Genomic DNA, 23,868 nt, shown 5'->3' with positions numbered 1-23,868 from the left:
CAAAGATTACGTTCTGTAAGGCTCCTATTTAAAAAAGAATTTAAATCAGTTCATTTACAGCAATCCGATACCAGATTTCCCCACATTTCCCTCACACTCAAGCAATCAGTGAAATCATTGTATATATACAGTGAGGAAAATAAGTATTTGAACACCCTGCTATTTTGCAAGTTCTCCCACTTAGAAATCATGGAGGGGTCTGAAATTGTCATCGTACATGCATGTCCACTGTGAGAGACATAATCTAAAAAAAAAAAAAATCCAGAAATCACAATATATGATTTTTAAACTATTTATTTGTATGATACAGCTGCAAATAAGTATTTGAACACCTGTCTATCAGCTAGAATTCTGACCCTCAAAGACCTTTTAGTCTGCCTTTAAAATGTCCACATCCACTACATTTATTATCCTAAATTAGATGCACCTGTTTGAGGTCGTTAGCTGCATAAAGACACCTGTCCACCCCATACAATCAGTAAGAATCCAACTACTAACATGGCCAAGACCAAAGAGCTGTCCAAAGACACTAGAGACAAAATTGTACACCTCCACAAGGCTGGAAAGGCCTACGGGGAAATTGCCAAGCAGCTTGGTGAAAAAAGGTCCACTGTTGGAGCAATCATTAGAAAATGGAAGAAGCTAAACATGACTGTCAATCTCCCTCGGACTGGGGCTCCATGCAAGATCTCACCTCGTGGGGTCTCAATGATCCTAAGGAAGGTGAGAAATCAGCCCAGAACTACACGGGAGGAGCTGGTCAATGACCTGAAAAGAGCTGGGATCACCGTTTCCAAGGTTACTGTAGGTAATACACTAAGACGTCATGGTTTGAAATCATGCATGGCACGGAAGGTTCCCCTGCTTAAACCAGCACATGTCCAGGCACGTCTTAAGTTTGCCAATAACCATTTGGATGATCCAGAGGAGTCATGGGAGAAAGTCATGTGGTCAGATGAGACCAAAATAGAACTTTTGGGTCATAATTCCACTAAACGTGTTTGGAGGAAGAAGAATGATGAGTACCATCCCACGAACACCATCCCTACTCTGAAGCATTGGGGTGGTAGCATCATGCTTTGGGGGTGTTTTTTTGCACATGGGACAGGGCGACTGCACTGTATTAAGGAGAGGATGACCGGGGCCATGTATTGCGAGATTTTGGGGAACAACCTCCTTCCCTTAGTTAGAGCATTGAAGATGGGTCGAGGCTGGGTCTTCCAACATGACAATGACCCGAAGCACACAGCCAGGATAACCAAGGAGTGGCTCTGTGAGAAGCATATCAAGGTTCTGGCGTGGCCTAGCCAGTCTCCAGACCTAAACCCAATAGAGAATCTTTGGAGGGAGCTCCGTGTTTCTCAGTGACAGGCCAGAAACCTGACTGATCTAGAGAAGATCTGTGTGGAGGAGTGGGCTAAAATCCCTCCTGCAGTGTAACTACAGGAAACGTTTGACCTCTGTAATTGCATACAAAGGTTTCAAAATTTCACTATGTGAAATATAATTTTTTTTCCCCAGGCCAGCATTAATATTTGATCAATATTAAACCACTTATCAAGGTTTCATACTTTCACTTTGTCTAGAACTATCAGTAATTGAATATGCATATTTAGCATATCACCATAGAGATTCACTCTAATTATATTTACACATATCAGCCAGTCATGACATTGATACCATTGTGAGGTGAAGTGAATAACCACTAATTATATATATATATATATATATATATATATATATATATATATATATATATATATATATATATATATATATATATATATATATATACAAATGTGTTTGTACAAAATTTGTTGGTATTCATTGACGAAAGAAGAAGAACCCACACTTGTTCTCTAAAGCAACTTTAAACAGACAAAAACCATTGGTGGCTCATCATTGTTCTATATTTAATCAAAACCTGGTTTTATTTTAGTTTTTTTTAATGCAATATAATAGGAATTAAATAACAAATAAAAACAGCATGGATCCCTAACCTAATAGTTTATTGCACAACTGTAAGAGGAAATCACTGCAAACCCTCGTCCTCTGTAGCTATCAATAAGACTTCGGCACCTGTCCACAGGTAGTTTGGCTAACTGTTCATGATTACACTGCTCCAGCTGTCTAAGGTTTGAAAAATGCTTTCTCCAGACTGCATGTTTGGACTTTGTCCATTGATGTTCATAAGGATTGAGACCAGGGCTCATGGAATGTCATTTCAGAATATCCCAGTGTTTTGTTCTTTGCCACCTTTGGGTGCCTTTAGCTGTATGTGTTTGGGTTATTATTGTTTTGCACGTATAAGCTTTTATCATGTTCAGAGAACTTGTTTTTATTATTTTCTTAGGAAGAATTAGCATTTTAAACATAACTTTGAATGAATGTTTGTTCTCAGCAAAGATGATCTATGCTAATACGAATTCAATAAACCATAGAAGAACCAACTGTTGCCATAATGGCTTCATTTAAGCTGATTTTTAGCTGTTTGTTCATTAAAATCTTTTTATCTACAGATTGCCAGAACCTAAAACAAATATATTTGCCAGGCAGCACCTGTGTATTGCTAACTAACTAGCTACTGTTAGCTAATGCTCCCACTCTTTAAAACATTATCTAAAAAGTCCTGTTATATATTTTTTTTACTTCGACTTGCAAAACCTCACTGACTACTTTTTTCCTTCTCTTAACAGCTACTTATATAAACACAGATATGCTTCTATGAAGACATGTGAATCCATGATATGTTTTCTTTATAGGGTGGCTAACACTCTTCTGTATGCCATCTTTCTTTTATTCAGTTCGACTCCCAGCAATATGAAGCTAAAGAATGGAATTGAATTAATTTTTATTTGTAGAGTGCTTTTAACAATCGAGATTGTCTGAAAGCAGGTTTACAGAGATAAAGACATTATAACAGTATAAGTTGGAGTATATATACCTATACCTTCATTCCTAATGAGCGAGGCAGTGGCAACTTTGGCAAGGAAAAAATCCCTGAGATGGTATAAGGAAGAAACCTTGAAAGGAACCAGACTCAAAAGGGAACCTGTGCTCAACTGGGTGACACAGAATGTCCATTTATTATAGTTCTATCATTGTTAAGGTGATTGGTGCTGAACTGTTCATGCAAACTGCAATCCTGTGGCATTGTAGCAGACTGTTGGTATAAATTACAGTCCAAATCCATCCTTATAGTTTTGAGTTCTTGAGTATTGTTAGGATTTATAGATGATATTTCCCACTGAAACGGTGAATCTTGAATACTAATTGTGAGTGGTTTTATTCTATAAGAAGCGATCGGTTAAATAGCACTTCTGAAATGGCAGCCCCTGCTAGCAAAATGGCCATCAGATACAACCGACAGTATAACACGGCCTGTGTCAGGCTCCTTTGTGCAGAAAGGGGTTGGGCCACAAAGGACAGTGAAGCAACATGTCCGTCAGATGGTGCAGGCACGTGGCTTGGCTGCCCCGTGGATCTCGACCTGCGAGTCCCTGATGAATCTGATTGCTGTGCTTGGGGAGGACAGATGGTGTGTGTTGAGGTCCATGGGAATATGTGTGCATATGAATGCCAAACAAGGAAATGTAATATTTTTTGTGACCTCACTGTGCTTAACCATGGCTTTATCTTTTTCATTTATTTTGTAGCCTACCTCGACTGATTATTTTATGGTAAATCAAGGATGCACTTGAATCGAACAGAATGAATTGAGATGTCAGTATATAATATACAGTATGAAATATTATAAAGACTACAAAATCTAAGTTTAATAATAATCAGCTTTTCTATAAGGGGAAAATATGTTCCCCTTTTTTCTCATTTTTAGGAGTTTTCAGGACATTGTTTAGTACCATGACAAGATGTATTTTTATTATTACATTCAAGATAAAGATAAAAGAACAGGCTGATAAAAGAAAAGCTCTTGTAGCATGAGTCATAACAGGAACTAACTTGTTTTACGGACGTTCCACAACATTAAGCGTAACAATAAATGGGAAAAAAAAAATCACAATGTTCTGTCCAATAATAAATTCATGAACTGTAATCCTTAACAAATTCATGTGCCAGCAGTCTACAGCCTTTTCTCGTGAATTATTTTCCTGTAAGACCATGCCTTGTCGTGTTTTATTCCTTACTTAGAAGACTGATCCTGGATCGCAGATAGGCGCAATGCTTGTAAAAACGTGTTTTTCAGTCAAGCAAAAACCATTACTGGGTCTGCCAGCGGCTCTCAGTCTCCATCACTGTCTCGCCTCCCTGTACCTGACCTAAACGAGCTGTCATGAAACACACACACACACACACACACACACACACACACACACACACACACACACACAGATATTCTTATCCCAGACCTAACACGAACACACTTCTATCACATACCTGAATGAACTGTCATTGCAGCCAGCCAGCCTGGGGCCCGTCGAGCGATCACAGCAGACTATCACCCACCCTCGCAATCGTGTCCTGTCTACCTGAACGACCTGCCAGCGCACTTACACACTTCAGCTGTACGTTATAGGCCTCCAGCGGAGCAGAGAAGTGGTGCTGGTGCATTTACACTCTGTCACCCAGAGGCCGTTCATCAGTCACATGCTCACTATTGATCCTCATCCTGAAGCTGATTAAAGAGGACACTTGTAACAAGGAAGAGAGAGAAGTTAAAAGTAGTGATGGAGGGGAAAATTTAAATTTAAATGCTTAGAAATTATCATGCATTTAATTATTGACAGATGCATAGTTTTTTTTATTGAAAAAAATACTTATAAAAAAATATTTATACCTACATAATAGTCTCATGCTATCAAAGGTATGTTAAGCAGACCAGGAATTCTTTTTATCAGATTTATATGTTATTCGTTACTGTTGTTGACATTTAGCTCTATTTTACATTTCTTACATTACTAAACATCTACTATGAATGAGCCCCTGAATGTCTGCCTGTCCACTATTTTTACTTAACACACACAGTAAAGTGTAACATAAAAGCATTATATCACCTAACGTATAGGAACGGATTCACTGATTCACATCAGTGCATCGGCATAAAAGTTATCGAAGTAATGCATCGATTTAAAAAGTGTACATCGGATACAAGTGGGCATTTCTATCATGATGGATCACTTTTTACATTTTTGCATTGGCAAAAAACAATATATTGATATATAATAATTAGTAGATGTGCTATAGGTTCATTACTTAGAAAGTGACCAATAATTTGTGACTAATATTTTATATGTAGATTAATTTCTCCACGCTAAACTGTTTTTGAGTGTCACTGCTGCTACGTGAATGTGATGTATCACAACACTACGGAGACCGAGGCGTGTCCTGAAAGTTCTATAGAATAGAGATTAACATGGCAGAGGTAGAGCTGCATCTTCCTGGAGACAAAACATGAAAATAACTAGTTTTATTATTTATTTATTTTGTTGCAGTACAGAGGCCTGTTTGTGAAAGGGCCATGCGTTAGAAGTCAGGATGCACTTAAGAAAAAGATTCATTTCCTAATCTCTTTGGTGTTAGCACCATGATAATAACTGATGGTACAGACTAGCCACATATTAAAAGCTAGCTGTCACCAACAGACATCTCAATTTGTAACTTTGGAAATGTTAGATATCATATACTAACTAGTTTGAATAAACAATGCTATTAACTAACTGTCATCATGCTAACTAGTAACAGCTGTATTGATTGTCTCACATATGTAAACTAGCATGATAATAGATGGATACCAGCTAGCTGAATGCTAATAGCTAGCTGCCATCATGCTTACAAACAGAATCTTTTCATTTCTAAAATGGTAGATAACATAACTTAAATAAGGCAAATATTAAAAGTTGCAATGCCTGTCAAAGGCTTGGAAACATTTAGTCTTTTATGGTTTTTGAGAAACTTATGCATTTTACTTTCAGTAAAACTCAAAGGCAAAAACACAAGAATTGGACAGTGAATGTCTAGAAGAAAGTTCAGTGGACAGATGAGTCCAAATTAAAAATGTTTGTCTCTAACAGAAGACTTATGATGTTATCAGACTGCCTCACCCCACAGTCAAACATGGAGCTGGAAGCTTAATGGTTTGGGTTGTTTTGGAACAGAGAGGGAATCCTAAACCAACATAGCGACCATTCTATACTTCAACACCATGCAATTCCGTCTGAACTGGGGCTAATTGAAACCAACTTTACCAACAACAAGACAATGTGCTGAAGTGTATGCCCGAGCTCTGTAAGCATCTGTCATAAAGCATAAATAACTGCTTTACACACTCTTGGTATCCAGACAGGTTGTTTCTCCAAACTTTCAGCATACCAAAAGTGTGTAAAGCAGTTATTTATGCTAAGGAAAATTAAGTTAAACTTCTGCACATTTATATATTTGTTTGGTCTAAGTAAATGTTCATACTGTCAAATTACCATAAGAACATGCATGTGTCTCTAAAAACAGTAAAATTCTAGATGTATCTAAAACTTTTGACTGTCACTGTAACACTTAATGCTAACTAACAGCAGCTATATTTAGTGTCTCTCAAAGGTAAATTATCCTGATAAAAAATCTGATAGAAACTAGATGAATACTGAAAGCTAGCCGTCACCTTGCTACAACACAATATAGCTAACAACACATAGCTCATTTAACTACTAAATCCTGAAACATGGACCTTTCCATATTTTAACACTTTATTTTTTGTCTCTCAAAGTAAACTAGCATGAAAATAACCGAGTATAAAAACTAGCTGAATAATGTCACCTAAAACAGATTTATTCCAAGACACTCATGTTAGCATTGCATATACTGCTTGTATTTATTTCTGATCTTTTAACTGTTAGTGAAAAGTCAAAAGTCTGAGGAGGATAAGCTGAATGCTAATACCTCGCTGTAACCATACAAACTGCAATAAACACTGGAACATTTACTATCATCATTTTTTTGCCCTTGAATACATAAATATCATGAAACTTTTCTTGTGAAAGAACTAATGGAAATACATTAAGCCTAGTTCATTTGGTGACGGATGAAAACAAAAATACTAAATACAAAAATACTTGGAAAATGCATCATGAAGGCTTCAGAAATAAAAAAAATAAAAAAATCGAGATAATGGTGGCATTGTGGCACGATGAATTGAGAGAGCATCAGATTGTGAGCTTGTGAGAGCGAGGTGCGGGAGAGGGAGAAGCCGTAAGATTGTAAGATTGAAAAGCCATCTTTTTTAGAAATCTCATTAAAAACACTTCATTTTTTAAGCGGGCTGCATTACTTGACTAATCCAAACGAAACTGCATAAACTGCATACATTCATCACCGAGGGAGTAAACCTGCTCTGTGTCGTAATTTAGCACCACTAGAATCTCATCAGTTCCTGGAGAGGATGGGTTTGTGTGCTTTGCGGTTTTTTCACATTTGCTGTTTGCAGTACTTTAATAAAGCACTTCAGAGTTTTAAGGCTGCAAATGGGGCTTCAGAAAGGGGTCTGTATTTGCACAGAGACACACGCTATGTGTGTGTAAACATGTAACAGGCAGCCGCTGTCGAGTCCATGCCTGGCACTTTTTTTGTTGTTTTTTTTCCCCCTCTTCAGTGCTGAGCTTTTCGGCACGTCCTGATCCCTTACTTCCCCAGAGAGACAGATAGAGAGAGAGACAGAGAGACGGAGAGTGTGTCGCATGCTGAGCATTAGCTTCAGAGTGAGTTAACGATGGGCCAGTGTCAGAGAAACATGCCTGCCTGAGGCCTCTCTCTCTTTCTCTCTCTCTCTCACACACACACACACACACACACACACACACACACACACACACACACACACACACACACACACACACACACAGAGAGACAAAAAAGAGTTCTTACAAGCTGTTAGCTTGTTGCCTGTTTCTCCTGTCATGCACTATATATATATATATATATATATATATATATATATATATATATATATATATATATATATATATATATATATATATATAGAGAGAGAGAGAGAGAGAGAGAGAGAGAGAGAGAGAGAGAGAGAGAGAGAGAGAATATGATAGACTGTATAACACATTATATAAAGTACAATTGTGACCTCAAAATTCTTGTTTGTCATTTATTTTCAGGTCACATGTCATCTTAATGAATATATAATATTACATGTTCCATTCTGTACTCGAGTATTACAGAAGATGTGCATGTGATTGTAGGCAATTATAGCTTACTGTGTTATGGTTGCCTTGCATGTCATATATCTGTGATATATAATATTGTATATTGTATTTATTAATTTGCATGCACTAATATAACAGGATATCTGCTGGAAATGTATGAATATAAACATTAAACAATACCATAAATGACCTAAATTCATTCAGAAGCCTTTTCCTACATAAAGCCATGTAAGAAAAAAAAATTATAAAGACATGGAGGATCATAATTAAGTTTTATATTACAGAATAGCAGTGACAAAAAACATGATTGCTTTGGGAACATCCGAGTCAAGAATACAGGACAACTACCTTTTAGACATTTATACAGTTTTTCTTGCTTATAATGTAAATAGGACTAAGCTTTAAATGCAAATGAAGTCTGATGGATGTCTGTAAATGGCAATCATGGGCACGTACATCTTTAGTTGGTATTGTTTCAGGTATTATCATCCAAATAGTCCAGTTATACTATTGTTTAAATGGTAATCCCAGACAGTAGACCTTTGGTTAAAGGTTATTCATCTGTTTTTTTTTTTTTTTTTTTTTTTTATACAGATTACATAACTACCTCTATAATATTTAAACCATTTCGAGGAATGAGCTCATTCTGACATGTATTTTGTAGTGGAGTGGTCTAGGTTGAGGCAGTCTGGAATTTCTTACAGCCATAAGATTCATATTTTGGAAAAAAGAGTAAATGAGCAAAGTGTGTGAAGGTTTTGTATAACAACCAAATATAAACAGAATTGAATAAAAAAAAAATGATTTGGCAACATGGCAGAGGTAGAGCTGCATCTTCCTGGAGATAAAACGTTTTATTATTTATTATTATTTATTTATGCTATTATTTATTTATAGAGGTTTATGTGGTACTCCCACCATACTAGAAAATGTAACTATAATGCAATAGAACATTCATTTTTAGACCCAAAGGAAAGGCTTTCTCTCAAATCCTTAAAAAAACACTGACACTTCTTTCAATAATAATAAAAAAAATTCATTTGTAAACTGCCCCTATGCATGACTGAATACGATTTGCTAGCATAACAGTACAGTTACCGAACAAGCATGTAAAAAAGTCTAAATGAAAGGGGTGTCCCCGACTAAGGGTTTACATAGTTTGTGGAGTTGGTGGTTGTGACACCAGGTAGTCAACAAGTTATTTTCTTTCACACACAGCACATGAAGTGAACAAAAATGTCCAATGTGAATACACATTTTATAAAGCAATAATGCATACCATTCACAATGTATAAAACATCGCACAACCATGTAGAATAAAATATATTTAAACCTTTAGAACCTGTGCCTCTGCGAGCTCAAAGTACAGCGCGACATCGATGCACCGAAAAACAATTAAAAATTAATTTACAGAATTAAATTAGAACAGAATATACCTTTACAGAATCCCACAGACACTGTTCAATATTTAAATCCCTGCTGCCAAGATGCTTCTGTGTCCTGTGATCATGAAAATTGAAACTTCAATCTGTCATGGGAAGGGGGATTTTATACATGCACATTAAATCTATTTGTCAAAAGCTTCCTTCTTTTTACATTTTTCTCAGTAGTTTAATGTGAAATCAGACAGTGAGCACCACCATGTTACCGATAATGGCTTGATTCTCTTTTATAACACCTCTGCGAAGATTCACCTGTGAGATTGCTAGTCGAATCAGGCTTCTCCTATGAAAGCATCGAATATTTAGGGTCACCCCAACTAAACATTTGTTTGAAGTGCTAGTGCCAGAATCCAGAGCGGCACTTCCTGACCAATCAGATTGTAGAATTAAACAAAAATTTGCATTGAACGGAAATGATTCGCTTTGTGAACGTTTACTAAATGGATGCAACCACTACACATGCTCTGTATAATGCATGTTAACTGGGGCGTGACATGGTGAAAGTGGTGTTTCCAAAAAAAAAAAAAAAACTAAAAAAAGAAAGGAGCCTCATCTGGTTTGAAAGAAACAGGTGCAACAGGGAGCGCGTCACACACTCACAGTACTACACGCACTGCCTCGGAGAAGGCTTGCCGCAAATAGATGTAGTGCAGAGAGAAAAAAAAAAAAAAACAGGAGCGAGAGACTGAACGAGGGAGAGAGAATAAAAAAGAGAGAGAGAGAGAAAGAGAGAGAGAAACAAAAACTATATCAAAATGCAGTGTGGTCCAGAAAAAGACATCATCGATCAAAATATGTCTCTGTGACAGAAGCTGGAAGTGGAACAGAGAAAAGGGGTCCATTTATTACAGGGACTGCATTTTGCTGATAGATGGGAATATTTTCGCCTTTTTACAGTATCATACTCCTGCAGCTCCCTCGTTTATGCACGGCTGGCTGGAGCGCGTCTCTTCTACCCGAGCAGATTTACTCATTTAGCGACCTTTAAACGCAGAACCTCGAAGTCATGTCTTTTTGCGAATTAATTCATAAATTCGTGAGAGTTATTACTTTTTTCTTTCTTCCCCCCGTGGCTTACTTATTGTGACCGTGGCCAGAAAAGGAAATGTATGCACTGCCCTGCACTTGTTCATCACCTCGCATACTCAGAGTTATGTACTCGAGTCCTGCAGTGGAATGCGGTACGGTGCGGAGTACTTACTCAAATTTTATGTATTTTATTTTCTAAGCTCTCTAATACATGGCTAGGGAACCAGAGCTCGAGATTGTAGCACGAGATTTTTATTACCTCGGGCGGAATTTAGTGAACATACGTTATTAGATCATACGGGTCATATATCACATCTGAGCATGTGTAGCCAGTTGCACTTTTTGCGCCTCAGCTGTGAGCTGGTGAATTCCCCGAGCTGAGAAGACACAGATTCTATCGCTACCTTGTGTTTTTTTCCTCCGTTTACACTCGATGCGAGTGAGAGCTGATCGTGCATAGGGATCACAGTCATGCTGAAATGACAGAAAGCAAATACGAAGCGGCTGAATGGATAAAAAAAAAAGAAAAGAACGATTTCAAAATGGTGCCTTGTGTAAGAAGGGACTCAGACAAATCAACCAGTCGCACTGTTAATCCTAATTTAAAGATTGATGTACAGTATAGCGTCTTTCGGATTCTTACATACAACAATCAGGCAGAACATTATGGCCACCTGCTTAATATTTTGTTGGTCCCCTTAATGCTGCCAAAACAGTTCTGACCTGTCGAGCATCAACAGGAGTAACTTCTTCAGCAGTTTGAGCTACAGGAGCTCGTCTGTTGGATCGGACCACACGGACCAGCCTTTGCTCCCCACGTGCATCAATGAGCCGAGGCCCCCATGAACCTGTCGCCGGTTCACCACTGTTCCTTCTATGGACCACTTTTGATAGATACTGACCACTGCAGACCAGGAACATCCCACAAGAGCTGCAGTTTTGAGATGCTCTGACCCAGTCGTCTAGTGGTCACAATTTGTCCCTCGTCAAATTTACTGAAATCCAACCTGCTTGTTGAGGAGGGCATGGGAGATTTCTCCTTTGAACAAATTCATCAATGCTTGGTTGTTTCTTTTTGTTAAAAAAACAAAATAAGAAATAGCATTTGAGTATGCAAGCTAAAGCAATTTGTGTAAATCAACATTTGTATTGTATTTTGCAGATGGCAAGTTGCCAACCATGCTTAAAAAAATCTATATAAAATGTAATAATGTCTTGACAATTTCTGTTTAAAAAATACACAGACATTTTGTTTATTTATGAAGAAATAAGCATCTAGAATATATAATGAATTGAATTTTGTGTAATTAGGAAATAATATACGCATCAATTAAATAGACAAAACTTGAAAACAAGCATTTAAACGTATCAGCGCTTACCGTGCTGATGTTTCACCTTGTGTGTTTTCTTTTCACATGCTCGTGTATCACTATGGTAATTCCATACCACACAAGCTCCTCTTTGCTTTACTTAAAGGTACAGTTTTCTTTGTTGTGTTTAATACAAAATGCTCCCATGCCTTGGATGACTTTGGACTTACACTTTTTTTTTTTTCTGATGCTAGTTGACCCTGTATTGTCCGCCGTTTTCGCATGCAGCTGTGTTATCTTGCCGTCGCGTTAAACCATAATTTGAGCAGCCCAACCAATCGAGAACGGCATTCGTTGACATATATTTTTATATGGTAACTCAGTGGATAGGATTCTGGGTCCCTGAATGGAAGGTGACTCTTGAGCTCCAGGGGTGCTGTATCATGGCTGCCCCTGCCCTCTGACCCCAACTTCCTAACATTGCTGAGATATGCAAAGAAAGATTGGGTCCTCAGGGTTTCTGCCTTATGCTAAAGCATGCTGGTAGTTGGCTGTGGTATGTTTACCTTAGATGTTGTTCTTATTATTAGCATTATTGCTGTTGTTAACTAGTACAGTCGAGTTTATGTCCAATCTAATTGGAGTTTATGTCTTGTAGTATTTGTTTAGGTGTATTTGTGACTCACTTAGCTCCTTAAAAATGTCTATGGATTATTTGTGGTCAATTGGTGAACGTCTGGCAGCACTTCTATCACAGTCAGCTTTGTCAGAAGCTCCATCCTTGGATGTGTGCAGCTTTGAATAAAAGCATCTGCCAAATGAATAAATGCAAAGTAATTGGAGAGTGCATTTTTTTCCCCCAATGACAGTTTTCACTGTGCAAACAGCAGATGGCAAACCACTAAATATACATTAAACAGAAACTTAAGTGACAGCTAAGAATGTGTACATTCACCAGAAGAGGAAAAGAAATCAGAGAACAGGACGTTGGCATTTGCTTGCTAGTCTTAAGCAACTCTGACTTGAAAATCTCTCATCACAAAGAGTAAAAAGGGGAACGCTATATTAGCTAAGAATTTGTAGGGAATGCAGTAAGTGTGTCCTTTTTTCACATTTCTAATAATGACACCTTCGAAACAGTTGACCAGTTTTAAATCCAAGGCCTTAATGGATTTTTTTGCCACCAGTGATTGCAGATGCACTTTGACAGCTAGTCTTGCTTGGTGTCTCGTTTAGCTGTCAATCAGACGAGATTATGTAATGTAACCTCCAGCCTTCTGACATGTATCAGCCACGAAAATGTGTTCTTGTCTTGTGGTTTGTAGGTTAATGGTTCTGCCCGTATGCCGGCAGACATTAAATAATTGAAACGTACCTGTCAGTTTTTCGAGTGAGCTGTAGATGTGAGGGGAAAAACGTAGCTTTTACTCTCTTGCAGTTCTTCAAACATGGTTTAATGGTTAATGCGTGAAGCTTGATACCAGGAAGGGTTCTGGTTGGATCAGTTTTTGAAAGGGACAATCTATACTTACTATGTTAAGGGTTTTGGCAGGGTGGAAAAGAAAGAAAAAAACGAAAGAAAGAAAGAACGAATGAGTTCTTAATTAAAAGAAAATTTTATTAGCGTTTTCCAGATGGTCTTTAATCTCTTCAGTCTCAGTCTTTCCAAAAAAGTTATATGGTATGGGTGATTCTGAAAACCCATTAACATGATAAAAATCTTGTTTTATTGTTTGTTTTTATTTATCTGATTAATCTTTTTGGAAATATCTGTGCATTATACAACAGAAGTGTCTAACAGGGAAATATATAATATAATGTATATATGTAGTCACCATATTTGTCCATAAGTGTTGTGTCATAGTGCATTGTAACAATGGAGGCAAAGTTTGCTGAAAGGTTACATTTTCAAACACAGAAAAACATTCAGGTTTATTATATAGCGGCCTGTTGGTGACTGTGATTATTTTCATAGTACAAAACAGCTTTAATTGTTTTATTTTCGATACATTTGTGTTTTAACATAGGTGGATTTGATTCACTCACGAGTTTGTGGGTATAAATGCATGAAATATATGCCATAATAATAATCATTGCCAACTATCATTTAACATCCATCTACATATCTCTTACACACGCAATTGTATAGGATGTCCGTTTGCTCATTACTTATACTAGAAAAACCAACCCGTGCACAAAGCCAGCTCCATGAAGTTATGTGTTACATGGGTTGGAGTTGGAAGATCTCCTGTTATAGAGCTCTGACCTCAACCCTATTGAAAACCTTTAGGATGAACTGGAACACTGACTGCACAAATATTAACTTATATTTATAAATCTGAATATCATGCAAATGCCTGCAATTGTGCGTCTGTATATGCAGTAGTGCATCGGTACTCATTGCTAATTCGTTCCCGGTATCGAACATGTAGGTGGGAGCATTTGTAACCACTTTAGGACCCATGATTTTGGCTTAAAATGCACAGAAAGCACAATAGAGAACGCTATGGTATGGTCGCGAGCAAACATACAGACTCTTCACGCATCTGTTTTACCACAAGACCAAATCGCTCAGAGTTTCATGTTGGTGTCGAGGTACTGTATATGTATGTAATGTACAGTGTACATGTGTAAATGCATCGTTTTTCATCTGAAGAAATTTTCTCAGAATAAACAAATGCCAAACTTTCTGTTCCAAATCATCCGGTCGTAATTACGGATGTAAAAAATAAACGCTATCGGCACGCACATCTTTTTGCCCGTCACGGCCCTTGGTGAATGGTGAATTCACAGTGCAATAGTCTGCATGGAAATCCAAATATTGGCAGCGCACAGCATGCGTCTAGCTAAGGTTGGTTTGTTTAGACTTGGCAAATAAAATAAATGAGCTTTGACTGCGTTGTTGTGCTAACCCTTCTTGGCTGTCGTCTCATCATCCACTTAGACTGAGGATTTTGCTGCAGCCTAAGTGTGGATTGTTACAGCTGTTTGATGGTGTACACGTTGAAAAAACGGGATCTGCAATGCGTCAGGCTTTGTCTTTTTTTTTCCCCTTTCTTAAAAAAAGACAAAGCGTGGATCCGATCAGTATTCAGCAGTGCTGTGCACTATGCCAGGTAAATATAAAATTTAGAATAGGCGGTGCATCGGAGGGAATAATAAACGTATGGTATACTGGAATGGTGAACAGAGAAGCTGAAGAAGTTTAAAGGTCACAACCCATAATCCTTAGCAGCTGGGCTGATTTGAGAAAAGGCATCCTGTCTGTGCTACACTTTGTATGTGCATTTGTGGGTGTGTGTGTGTGTTTGTGTGTGTGTGACCTGACCCTGCTCAGCTAATCCCCAATGTTCCCCTCACATCACTCCCTTTGATAATTAACATTTCATCTGGGAAGCAAAAGGATTATCTTGCTGACAGCGAGCACAATTAGGAGCTATTAACATCACTCTGTCAGGACGCTGGCGTTCTTTTTTTCATATTTTGGAGTATCTCCTCCCCATAAATCTTTTCACTTTTTTGGATATTTTACAACATGATTTTCAGTCACAGAATAAAAAGAGTCTTGAATTCATTCATTCATTTTAAGTAAGTGCTATTGCAGGGTTATGGCTGGAATACACCCTGGATTGGGATGCAAGTTCATTCACAAACATTCCTTTATACCAAATTACTATTTAGAGTTGCTATATTTTGAGGAGGTTAGTGAGTTAATGCTGTTCCCAGTCAACATCTGAAGAGCTGTATTTATTTTATCATCAATTTATATTTAAAATACTGTACTCATTTTCTTGCAAATGTATTTACAGTTTTCATATTTTATGTTTTGATATTGCTTTTATAAAGACTAACTTTCAACTTTCATACTACCATTTCTATTAGTAAATATATACAATAGAACACTGAAAGACTACTACTGGTAATAATAATATTTATCAGCAACATAAAAAAAAAAAAGAAAAAAAAAAAATATATATATATATATATATATATATATATATATATATATATATATATATATATATATATATATATATATAAATTAATAATTAATTATAATTATATAAATAATAACTAATATTATAACATTATTATATAATATATGAATATATATATAATATATTAGGAATAATTATAATAATATTAATAGAACAATATAATTAATAGTAAAGACAATAATAATGATGATTATTATATTTATAATTGTTATTATTAATAATAGTAAAAGTTGTAGTGTCTGAGACACATGTATATATACAGTATAATAATTTACAGTAATATATACACGTGTGTCTTCTACACTACAACTACTCTATTAATAATAATTAGTAAAAACAATAATTAAATTTCATGTTTTATTCATTGTTTGATCAAGGTTTTTAGTGCATGACATTAAATGAACAAATTCTAAATTAGAATATTGTCTTTTTTTTTTTTTTACATCAAATGTTTTAAAACAGCATTAAAATAGATAGTTTATCTATTTTATGTATTTACCTATGCACGTAGTGATTTATGTGCAAAAAACGAATGAAGTACATTTCTTCAAATCTCCAAATTTATTCATTAACTAACAAACGAAAGCCATCAAATAAATGATATATCAGCCCATACACCTTTTAGCTGAATAAAAATATATAATAGCAATAAATATTAATTATGAATTTCAACATGAATCTCACAGCGAGAAAAGAAAAATGATGTGCCAGAGTGTTGAAATGTAATGTTGTGAGACGTTGTGATCCCGAGGAGAGAACACGCTGTGTACAAGGCAATAAACCAAAACCAAATAGACTACTGATCTGTCAGACGTACCTGAACAACTCTGATACAGGGGATCTAAAAAAGTTTACACGTTACTGTTGGAATTACAGGGGTTACAAAGATTTTCAAAGCCATTCCTAAGATTTTTTATAGGATTTATATCTGCTCTATGACTTAGCAATTCTGAAAAGAGGGAAGCACGTGTGGAAAAATGTAATAAGTTACAAAACTAAGGAAGCCAAATAAACAAGAAAGAATCAAAAAACGAAATAATGTTCCACAAAAAGTGGAAAACCATCACCCTATCAATTACATTTACATTTGCGGCATTTAGCAGCCGCCCTTATCCAGAGCGACGTACAAAAGTGCTTTAAATCTCTAGTAATGAATAAATCTACACTGGTACGCAAGATTACAAACTTAATATAAATATAACTCGAATTCTACAAACTTGGAAAGTGCTAATTTAGGTATTTCAGGAAGAGGTAGGTCTTCAGTCGTCGCTTAAAGATAATCAGGGACTCTGCTGTACGGACATCTAGGGGAAGTTTATTCCACCACCTCGGTGCCAGAACAGAGAAGAGCCTTGAAGTGTACTTACCTCTCATTCTGAGAGAAGGTGGTACCAGTCGAGCAGTGCTGGAGGATCTCAGACAACGTGGTGTCTCAGACTATCATGAAGTGTAACAACAAAGACCGAAACCAAACCTTAGGAACATAACAAACATGTGACTTTGTGCAGTGGCAAAGTCTTTTTCTGAAGACATTTCTTTTATTGACATGGAATTTTGCTTGGATTCTTATTGTGCTGGGGCTGGAAATTTTCTTCTGCTGTCCACCAGGGACCCACAGGTTTCATATCATTGCCTGATACTTCCACCACCATGCTTCACTATGTATGTCATGTACTTTGGGTGATTAGATTTATGTATATATTTTTCATAAAATATGTTCATATAACCTATTGTAAATGGCTGTGTACAACTTGTACAACCAGGTTTTTCTAACCCTTAGATGTTTTGATGGATGATTATCACTTGCTAGATCTTATTAAAGTAAAAAAAAAAAAAAAACAATCCCATATGACCTTCAGTTCATTCATTCATAAAAAAAAAGTAAACTCATTTTGACAGGGGTGTGTAGACTTTTTATACCCTTTACATTATCTTACTATTGCCTTCAGAAATATGCTATTGGGTCAAAATAAAAAAGATACAATTTTGAAATCTGTTGAAAAGGTAAAATCTGAGCATTAATTTAGTTGACATGGCATATTGTTTTAAATGAAATAACACAGAAATCTTAATGTCTAATGCCAATTAATGCGTAACTGTAAAGCAGTGTTCAAGTGAAAGGAAGATCCATGGAATATGTAATGCATCTCTCTCTCTCTCTCTCTCTCTCTCTCTCTCTCTCTCTCTCTCTCTCTCTCTCTCTCTCTCTCTCTCTCTCTCTCTTCTCTCTCTCTCTCTCTCTCTCTCTCTCTCTCTCTCTCTCTCTTTCTTTCTCGCTCCAGCTCACATCCAGCTGTGCTTAATGATCATTTTTGTGCATAAATAATGTTGCTGAACATGCTGCGTGATTAATATTGTTTTTAACCGGGAGCCGGCCAAAACTTTTAATACACAGCTTCCAACAGTATTACTCATCTCAGCACATTTTTTAAAAGATCGATACTTTTCTAGGCAGCGGCGATAATGGAGAGATGGAGAGAAAAGGATGCTTTAGGAAAATCTTCACCTCAAACACACATTATCCTACACCTACATTTTTATGCCAAGGCCATTTATTGTGCATTGTTAATTTCCTCTTTCTTTTTTTTTTTTGCACCAAATGTAAATCCTCCATCCAGCCCTTTTTTGCATAATTATACCGTTCACACATTGTTGATAATAGCAGTGTGCTCCTGCTTGCTACTCGATTCACTTTCAGACTGCAATCACATCAAGTATTAGAAGGGAAGAGTCTGAAGGACAGCTGTATGTCCAGTGTCACTCGAATTGTTGAATTGCTGTCCCTGGTGTTTGGACAGAGCTGCTTATAATGCTGCCGGAAGCTTTTGCCAGCTTCATTTTTTTAATACAGTCAGAGATTAACAAGGACCGGTGAGATCGGGGCAGAGAGCCGATGAAGGCCGAGCCTTAATCCCTACACCCGAGACCGCATTAATGCTCAGTAATATCTCTAACCTGGAAGTGCAGAATGTTCCGGAATACCTGGGTGAGCCATAAACAGCTTTGTGTGAAAAAAAGGACTAGTCAACCCTCACAAGGAAATTAAAAGGTTCATGTGCCAAAATTAAATATACAAATATTCAGCTGAAATGAGACCACCCATGTAATTCCACCCAATGCATTTAGGCATGTAGACATGGTCAAGACGATCTGCCGCAGTTCAAACTGAGCGTCAGAATGGGGAAGAAAGGTGATTTAAGTGACTTTGAACGTGGCATGGTTGTTGGTGCCAGACGAGCTGGTCTGAGTATTTTAGAAACTGCTGATCTACTGGGATTTTCACGCACAACCATCTCTAGGGTTTACAGAGAATGGTCCGAAAATGAGAAAATATCCAGTGAGCGGCAGTTCTGTGGGCACAAATGCCTTTTTGATGCCAAAAGTCAGAAGAGAATGGCCAGACTGGTTCGAGCTGATAAAAAGGCAACAGTAACTCAAATAACCACTCGTTACAACTGAGGTATGCAGAAGAGCATCTCTGAAAGCACAACACGTCGAACCTTGAGGCAGATGGGCTACAGCAGAAGACCACACCGGGTGCCACTCCTGACAGCTAAGAACAGGAAACTGAGGCTACAATTCGCACAGGCTCACCAAAATTTAACAATAGAAGATTGGAAAAACGTTGCCTGATCTGATGAGGCTCGATTTCTGCTGTGACATTCGGATGGTAGGGTCAGAATTTGGCGTCAACAACATGAAAACATGGATCCATCCTGCCTTGTATTAACGGTTCAGGCTGGTGGTGGTGGTGTAATGGTGTGGGGCATATTTTCTTGGCACACTTATTAGTACTACTTGAGCATCGTGTCAATGCCACAGCCTACCTGAGTATTGTTGCTGACCATGTCCATCCCTTCATGACCACTGTGTACCCATCTTCTGATGGCTACTTCCAGCAGGATAACGCGTCATGTCATAAAGCGCGAATCATCTCAGACCGGTTTCTTGAACATGACAATGAGTTCACTGTACTCAAATGGCCTCCACAGTCACCAGATCTCAATCCAATAGAGCACCTTTGGGATGTGGTGGAAAGGGAGATTTGCATCATGGATGTGCAGCTGACAAATCTGCAGTCATACAAATATGGACCAAAATCTCTGAGGAATGTTTCTAGTACCTTGTTGAATGCCACGAAGGACTAAGGCAGTTCTGAAGGCAAAAGGAGGTCCAACCTGGTACTAGTAAGGTGTATCTAATAAAGTGGCCAGTGAGTGTATATATATATATGTATATATGTATATATATATATATATATATATATATATATATATATATATATATATATATATATATATATATATATATATATATATATATACACACACACACACACACACACACACACACACACATTTTTTCTTTCTTAATTTTAAGAGATTCCTCTCAAACAGTAGAAACACCAGACTGATCACACACATAAATCAAAAAATGTCTAATTTTGAATGCTGGACCACAGGTTGCATTCAATCATTGCACACCTTCACAACTATGAACTGTAATGAATGGACATTTAGTGCCACCCAGATGAGGACTTCATAAATCTGCTTCCCCTCAAGGTTTCTTCCACATGCCAATTTAAGGAGGTTTCCTTACCACAGTCACCACTGGCTCACTTATTAGGGACAAACTTATACATTCTTTTATTACCTCTTTATAAAAAAAACACTATGAGACAATGTGCATTGTTAAAAGCACTATACAAAGAAAACTGAATTAAATTGAATCAAATTGTGGTTTGGACCAAGAAACTACTGTAAGAAATCTACCAAACTATTAAATATTCCAAGAAGAGGCTCTGTGCTGTTAGGGTACTTGGCTCAGTCATTACCAGCCAATACCCCAGTGTTTCACACTAAATATTGTACTGCAGAAAATGTCCCTGTCTAACGTGAGTATACATTTTAATCAGTAAGAGTTATTATTGACTATTGTGGCACTGTCTATATTTTGAAGTCTTCATTAGGAAATAAACATGTCTTGGCAGTCGTATTTACACCAAGGCCCTGGGCTGTCTGTTCAAGGGGTTCTAAAGTTGCCAGTGTTGTAATCCCTCTAGAATCATGTCAGCATGACCAAGTAAATCTGTCCTCTGCCTGCACGTACTCCTTATCCTATTTGCCCTGAACTGTTCTGGTCTATAACAGCACCCTCCAGAGGGGAATGAGGCCAAGTCTAGCCGAGAGAATGGCGCAGACACCCTGGAGGCTGCCGCGAAGGCATCGCTAATGGGTTTAAGCCACTTGGCTAATGTGTCAACACGTCATTGTTCTGTTTTTTGTGGGGTTGGTACTGTAAACAAGTTTAAAGCTGTTTGGTGCAATAGGGCATATTTGTTTTTTACAGGTTTTATGGAATGGTATTTTCCACAGCTATTTGGAGAAATGAGAGGTAGCCATGCAGAGTGAACTTTCCCCACTCACCCAAGAGCTTCCTTGGTGGAAAAATGTCCTTGTATTTCAATTCATTTAATAGATTCATTTCATCTAACCACACCCAGAACATGTAGGCTTGATCTGAGTACCACTTTTGATGTAAAACGTTGCCAAGATCATATTACAAGGCAATTCCTCAAGACGTCACTGGATACTAGGAGACTATTAAGTGGAATGGATGATTTAGTGCTCCATAGACACTGCAAAAGCAATGACATAGGTTCCTTATAGTGGACGAAAAAAGTCTCTGCCATGCTGAGAGTGCATTATAATTATAATCATACTCATATAATTGAGCAATTTCATTTTTTTTCCCATCACAGCAAGGATCCCACAAAGGTCACTGCCAAGCTGTCACTTTTCCCCCATATCATTTGAATGACTTATTTTAAACACAGCAATAATTGGGAAACATTTCCAATCCCATTCCAAAAGAGCAGACAACGATGACGGTAATTAAAATAAAAGGAATGTAAGCTGAACCTTTTCTAAATAGATGGCTAAATAACCCACTAAAAGTGCACCTTGGATGACTCTCTGTTCATCCAAGGTGCACATCTGCATGTCGTTTTGATCCCATCGTGAAAGATGATGGGAAAAAAATTGGGATTATTAGGGCAGCCATTAGTGCCCTCTACACAGAACAACTCTTCTTTAGGAGCATATTTTAGGGTTATGTTTCAAACTTGCACTCCTTTGATGGGCATAAAGGTGAGGAGGCTTTTGTAGTAGATTTAGTACGGTGAAAAATACACAAATGGTACCCAGAAATTCTCATCTCAGGCCATACATCATTATAAAAGCCGAGAGGAGCCATTTAGAAAATCCCTACTAAGAGCAGAAAGCTTCAGTGAAAATAATACATTAGAATGAATTTTCACGAGTTCATGAGCAAAAACATTTGAATAATTAAAGACACTCAAATGTATACATATGTCGTAATATAATTATTATAAAGGGTCCATGACTGCACATATAAATCCAGTGCCACAAATTGACAAAGGTAATAAATACGTGTGACAAAGAGAAGAGTGGTCGAATGCTGGCTGCGAATTGTAGGAATTACAAGAACGAGCGAGTAAATGGCTATACCTATTTATAGTTTGTATGTTTTAGTAAGTGTCTTTTAACTCATAAAATGAAAAGCTGTTGCCATGAGAGCAACATTTAAAAATCCTTAAAAATATGACTGCACTCTTGTCCTCCAACCATTCTGGCTTTTCATTTCCCAGTGATGCAGAAACCCTGTTTTAAGGAAGATACAGTACTGCGCTGTGGATGTCCATCTATTGCACAAATTCTACTTCCTATAATACGTTTATTGTATATACATATGCATATTTAAATATATTAGATTTACATACATTGCTCTTTGCACTTCTGGTTATATGCTAAACTGCATTTCTTTGGCCCTGTGCCTGTACTCTGCACACTGACAATAAAGTTAAATCTAATCTAATCTAATCTATTTTAATGATCTTAAAGAAGATCTTAAAGAAGAAACTACACTGCCCAGGTTTAATCATTCACACCTTACACCTCCTCTTTCTCCCACAACAAAATAGATGCTAAATCCTTTGTGATCTATTACTTTCCAACAATACTTGATGAAAAACGTGTAGGATTCTTCTTCATTATAGTTATGCTGTTCTATTCTCTGTCAACAGGATTTCTAAGCACAGGAGATCAGGCCGCAAAAGGGAATTATGGACTGTTGGACCAGATTCAAGCCTTGCGGTGGATCAAAGACAACATCCAGGCCTTCAAAGGAGATCCAAAAAGGGTGACGATATTTGGATCAGGAGCTGGAGCATCATGTGTTAGTTTGCTGACCCTGTCCCATTATTCAGAGGGTATGTAGCACTAGATTACTACCTATTTTTACAAGCATGATTGTATTGTAAATGTGTTGGATCAAATGTGTGTGTTCGTTAAATATGTATGTCAGTGGATTTCAAGTGAGATCCAGGGGTTCAAGCATGGCCAGGGGTCTTTAAGGACTCTGCGACTTTAAGAATTTATTGCATTTTAGCATTAATTTCTTATAGTTAGCCTGTTTAACCAGTTGACTGAATTTAATTGTGGTATCCAAACCTTGAAAACAAATTTTCCCAAAAATAATGATGCTAATGGGTCTGTCATTGGCGTTCTAGTGCCGCAGTCAATAACCATTAATATAAAAATATTAATAATAATAATGAATACAAACTGCACATTAAGGGGTCTGAAAATCTGTCCTAATTCAAGTTTTCTGTAAAATCTACCACCAGTGATTTTTCCTTTAGGATAAAAAAAAGTGGTCTATATATTTCTGTTTACATTTACAGCATCTAATAGACTCCTAAGTCTAAGACTTACAGAAGTGCTTTGTAATCACCATCAGAAAAATGATCCTCATACAATTCATTAAGTTAGAGTGTGAGAATGTGTTCAAGCTAAAACCTTATTAGGGAGGCTATTACAGCCAGGAAAAGGAAAGCACATGAGGA

General features: G+C 37.2%; 1 protein-coding gene across 3 annotated transcripts in view; it reads left to right on the top strand.

The window, feature by feature from the left end:
* nlgn4xa (neuroligin 4 X-linked a) overlaps positions 1-23,868 on the top strand; it is a 96,954-nt gene that overhangs the window by 51,092 nt on the left and 21,994 nt on the right. For all 3 annotated transcript variants that reach the window (XM_083522753.1, XM_083522752.1, XM_083522751.1), the window contains one exon: positions 23,047-23,232. In XM_083522753.1, the coding sequence (XP_083378879.1) occupies positions 23,047-23,232 (186 nt within the window). The remainder of the gene's footprint in view (positions 1-23,046; positions 23,233-23,868) is intronic.

This window comes from Silurus aristotelis, assembly GCF_946808225.1.
Source record: "Silurus aristotelis genome assembly, chromosome: 20".
NCBI lineage: Eukaryota > Metazoa > Chordata > Actinopteri > Siluriformes > Siluridae > Silurus > Silurus aristotelis.
This window is presented reverse-complemented; position numbering and strand designations above follow the sequence as displayed.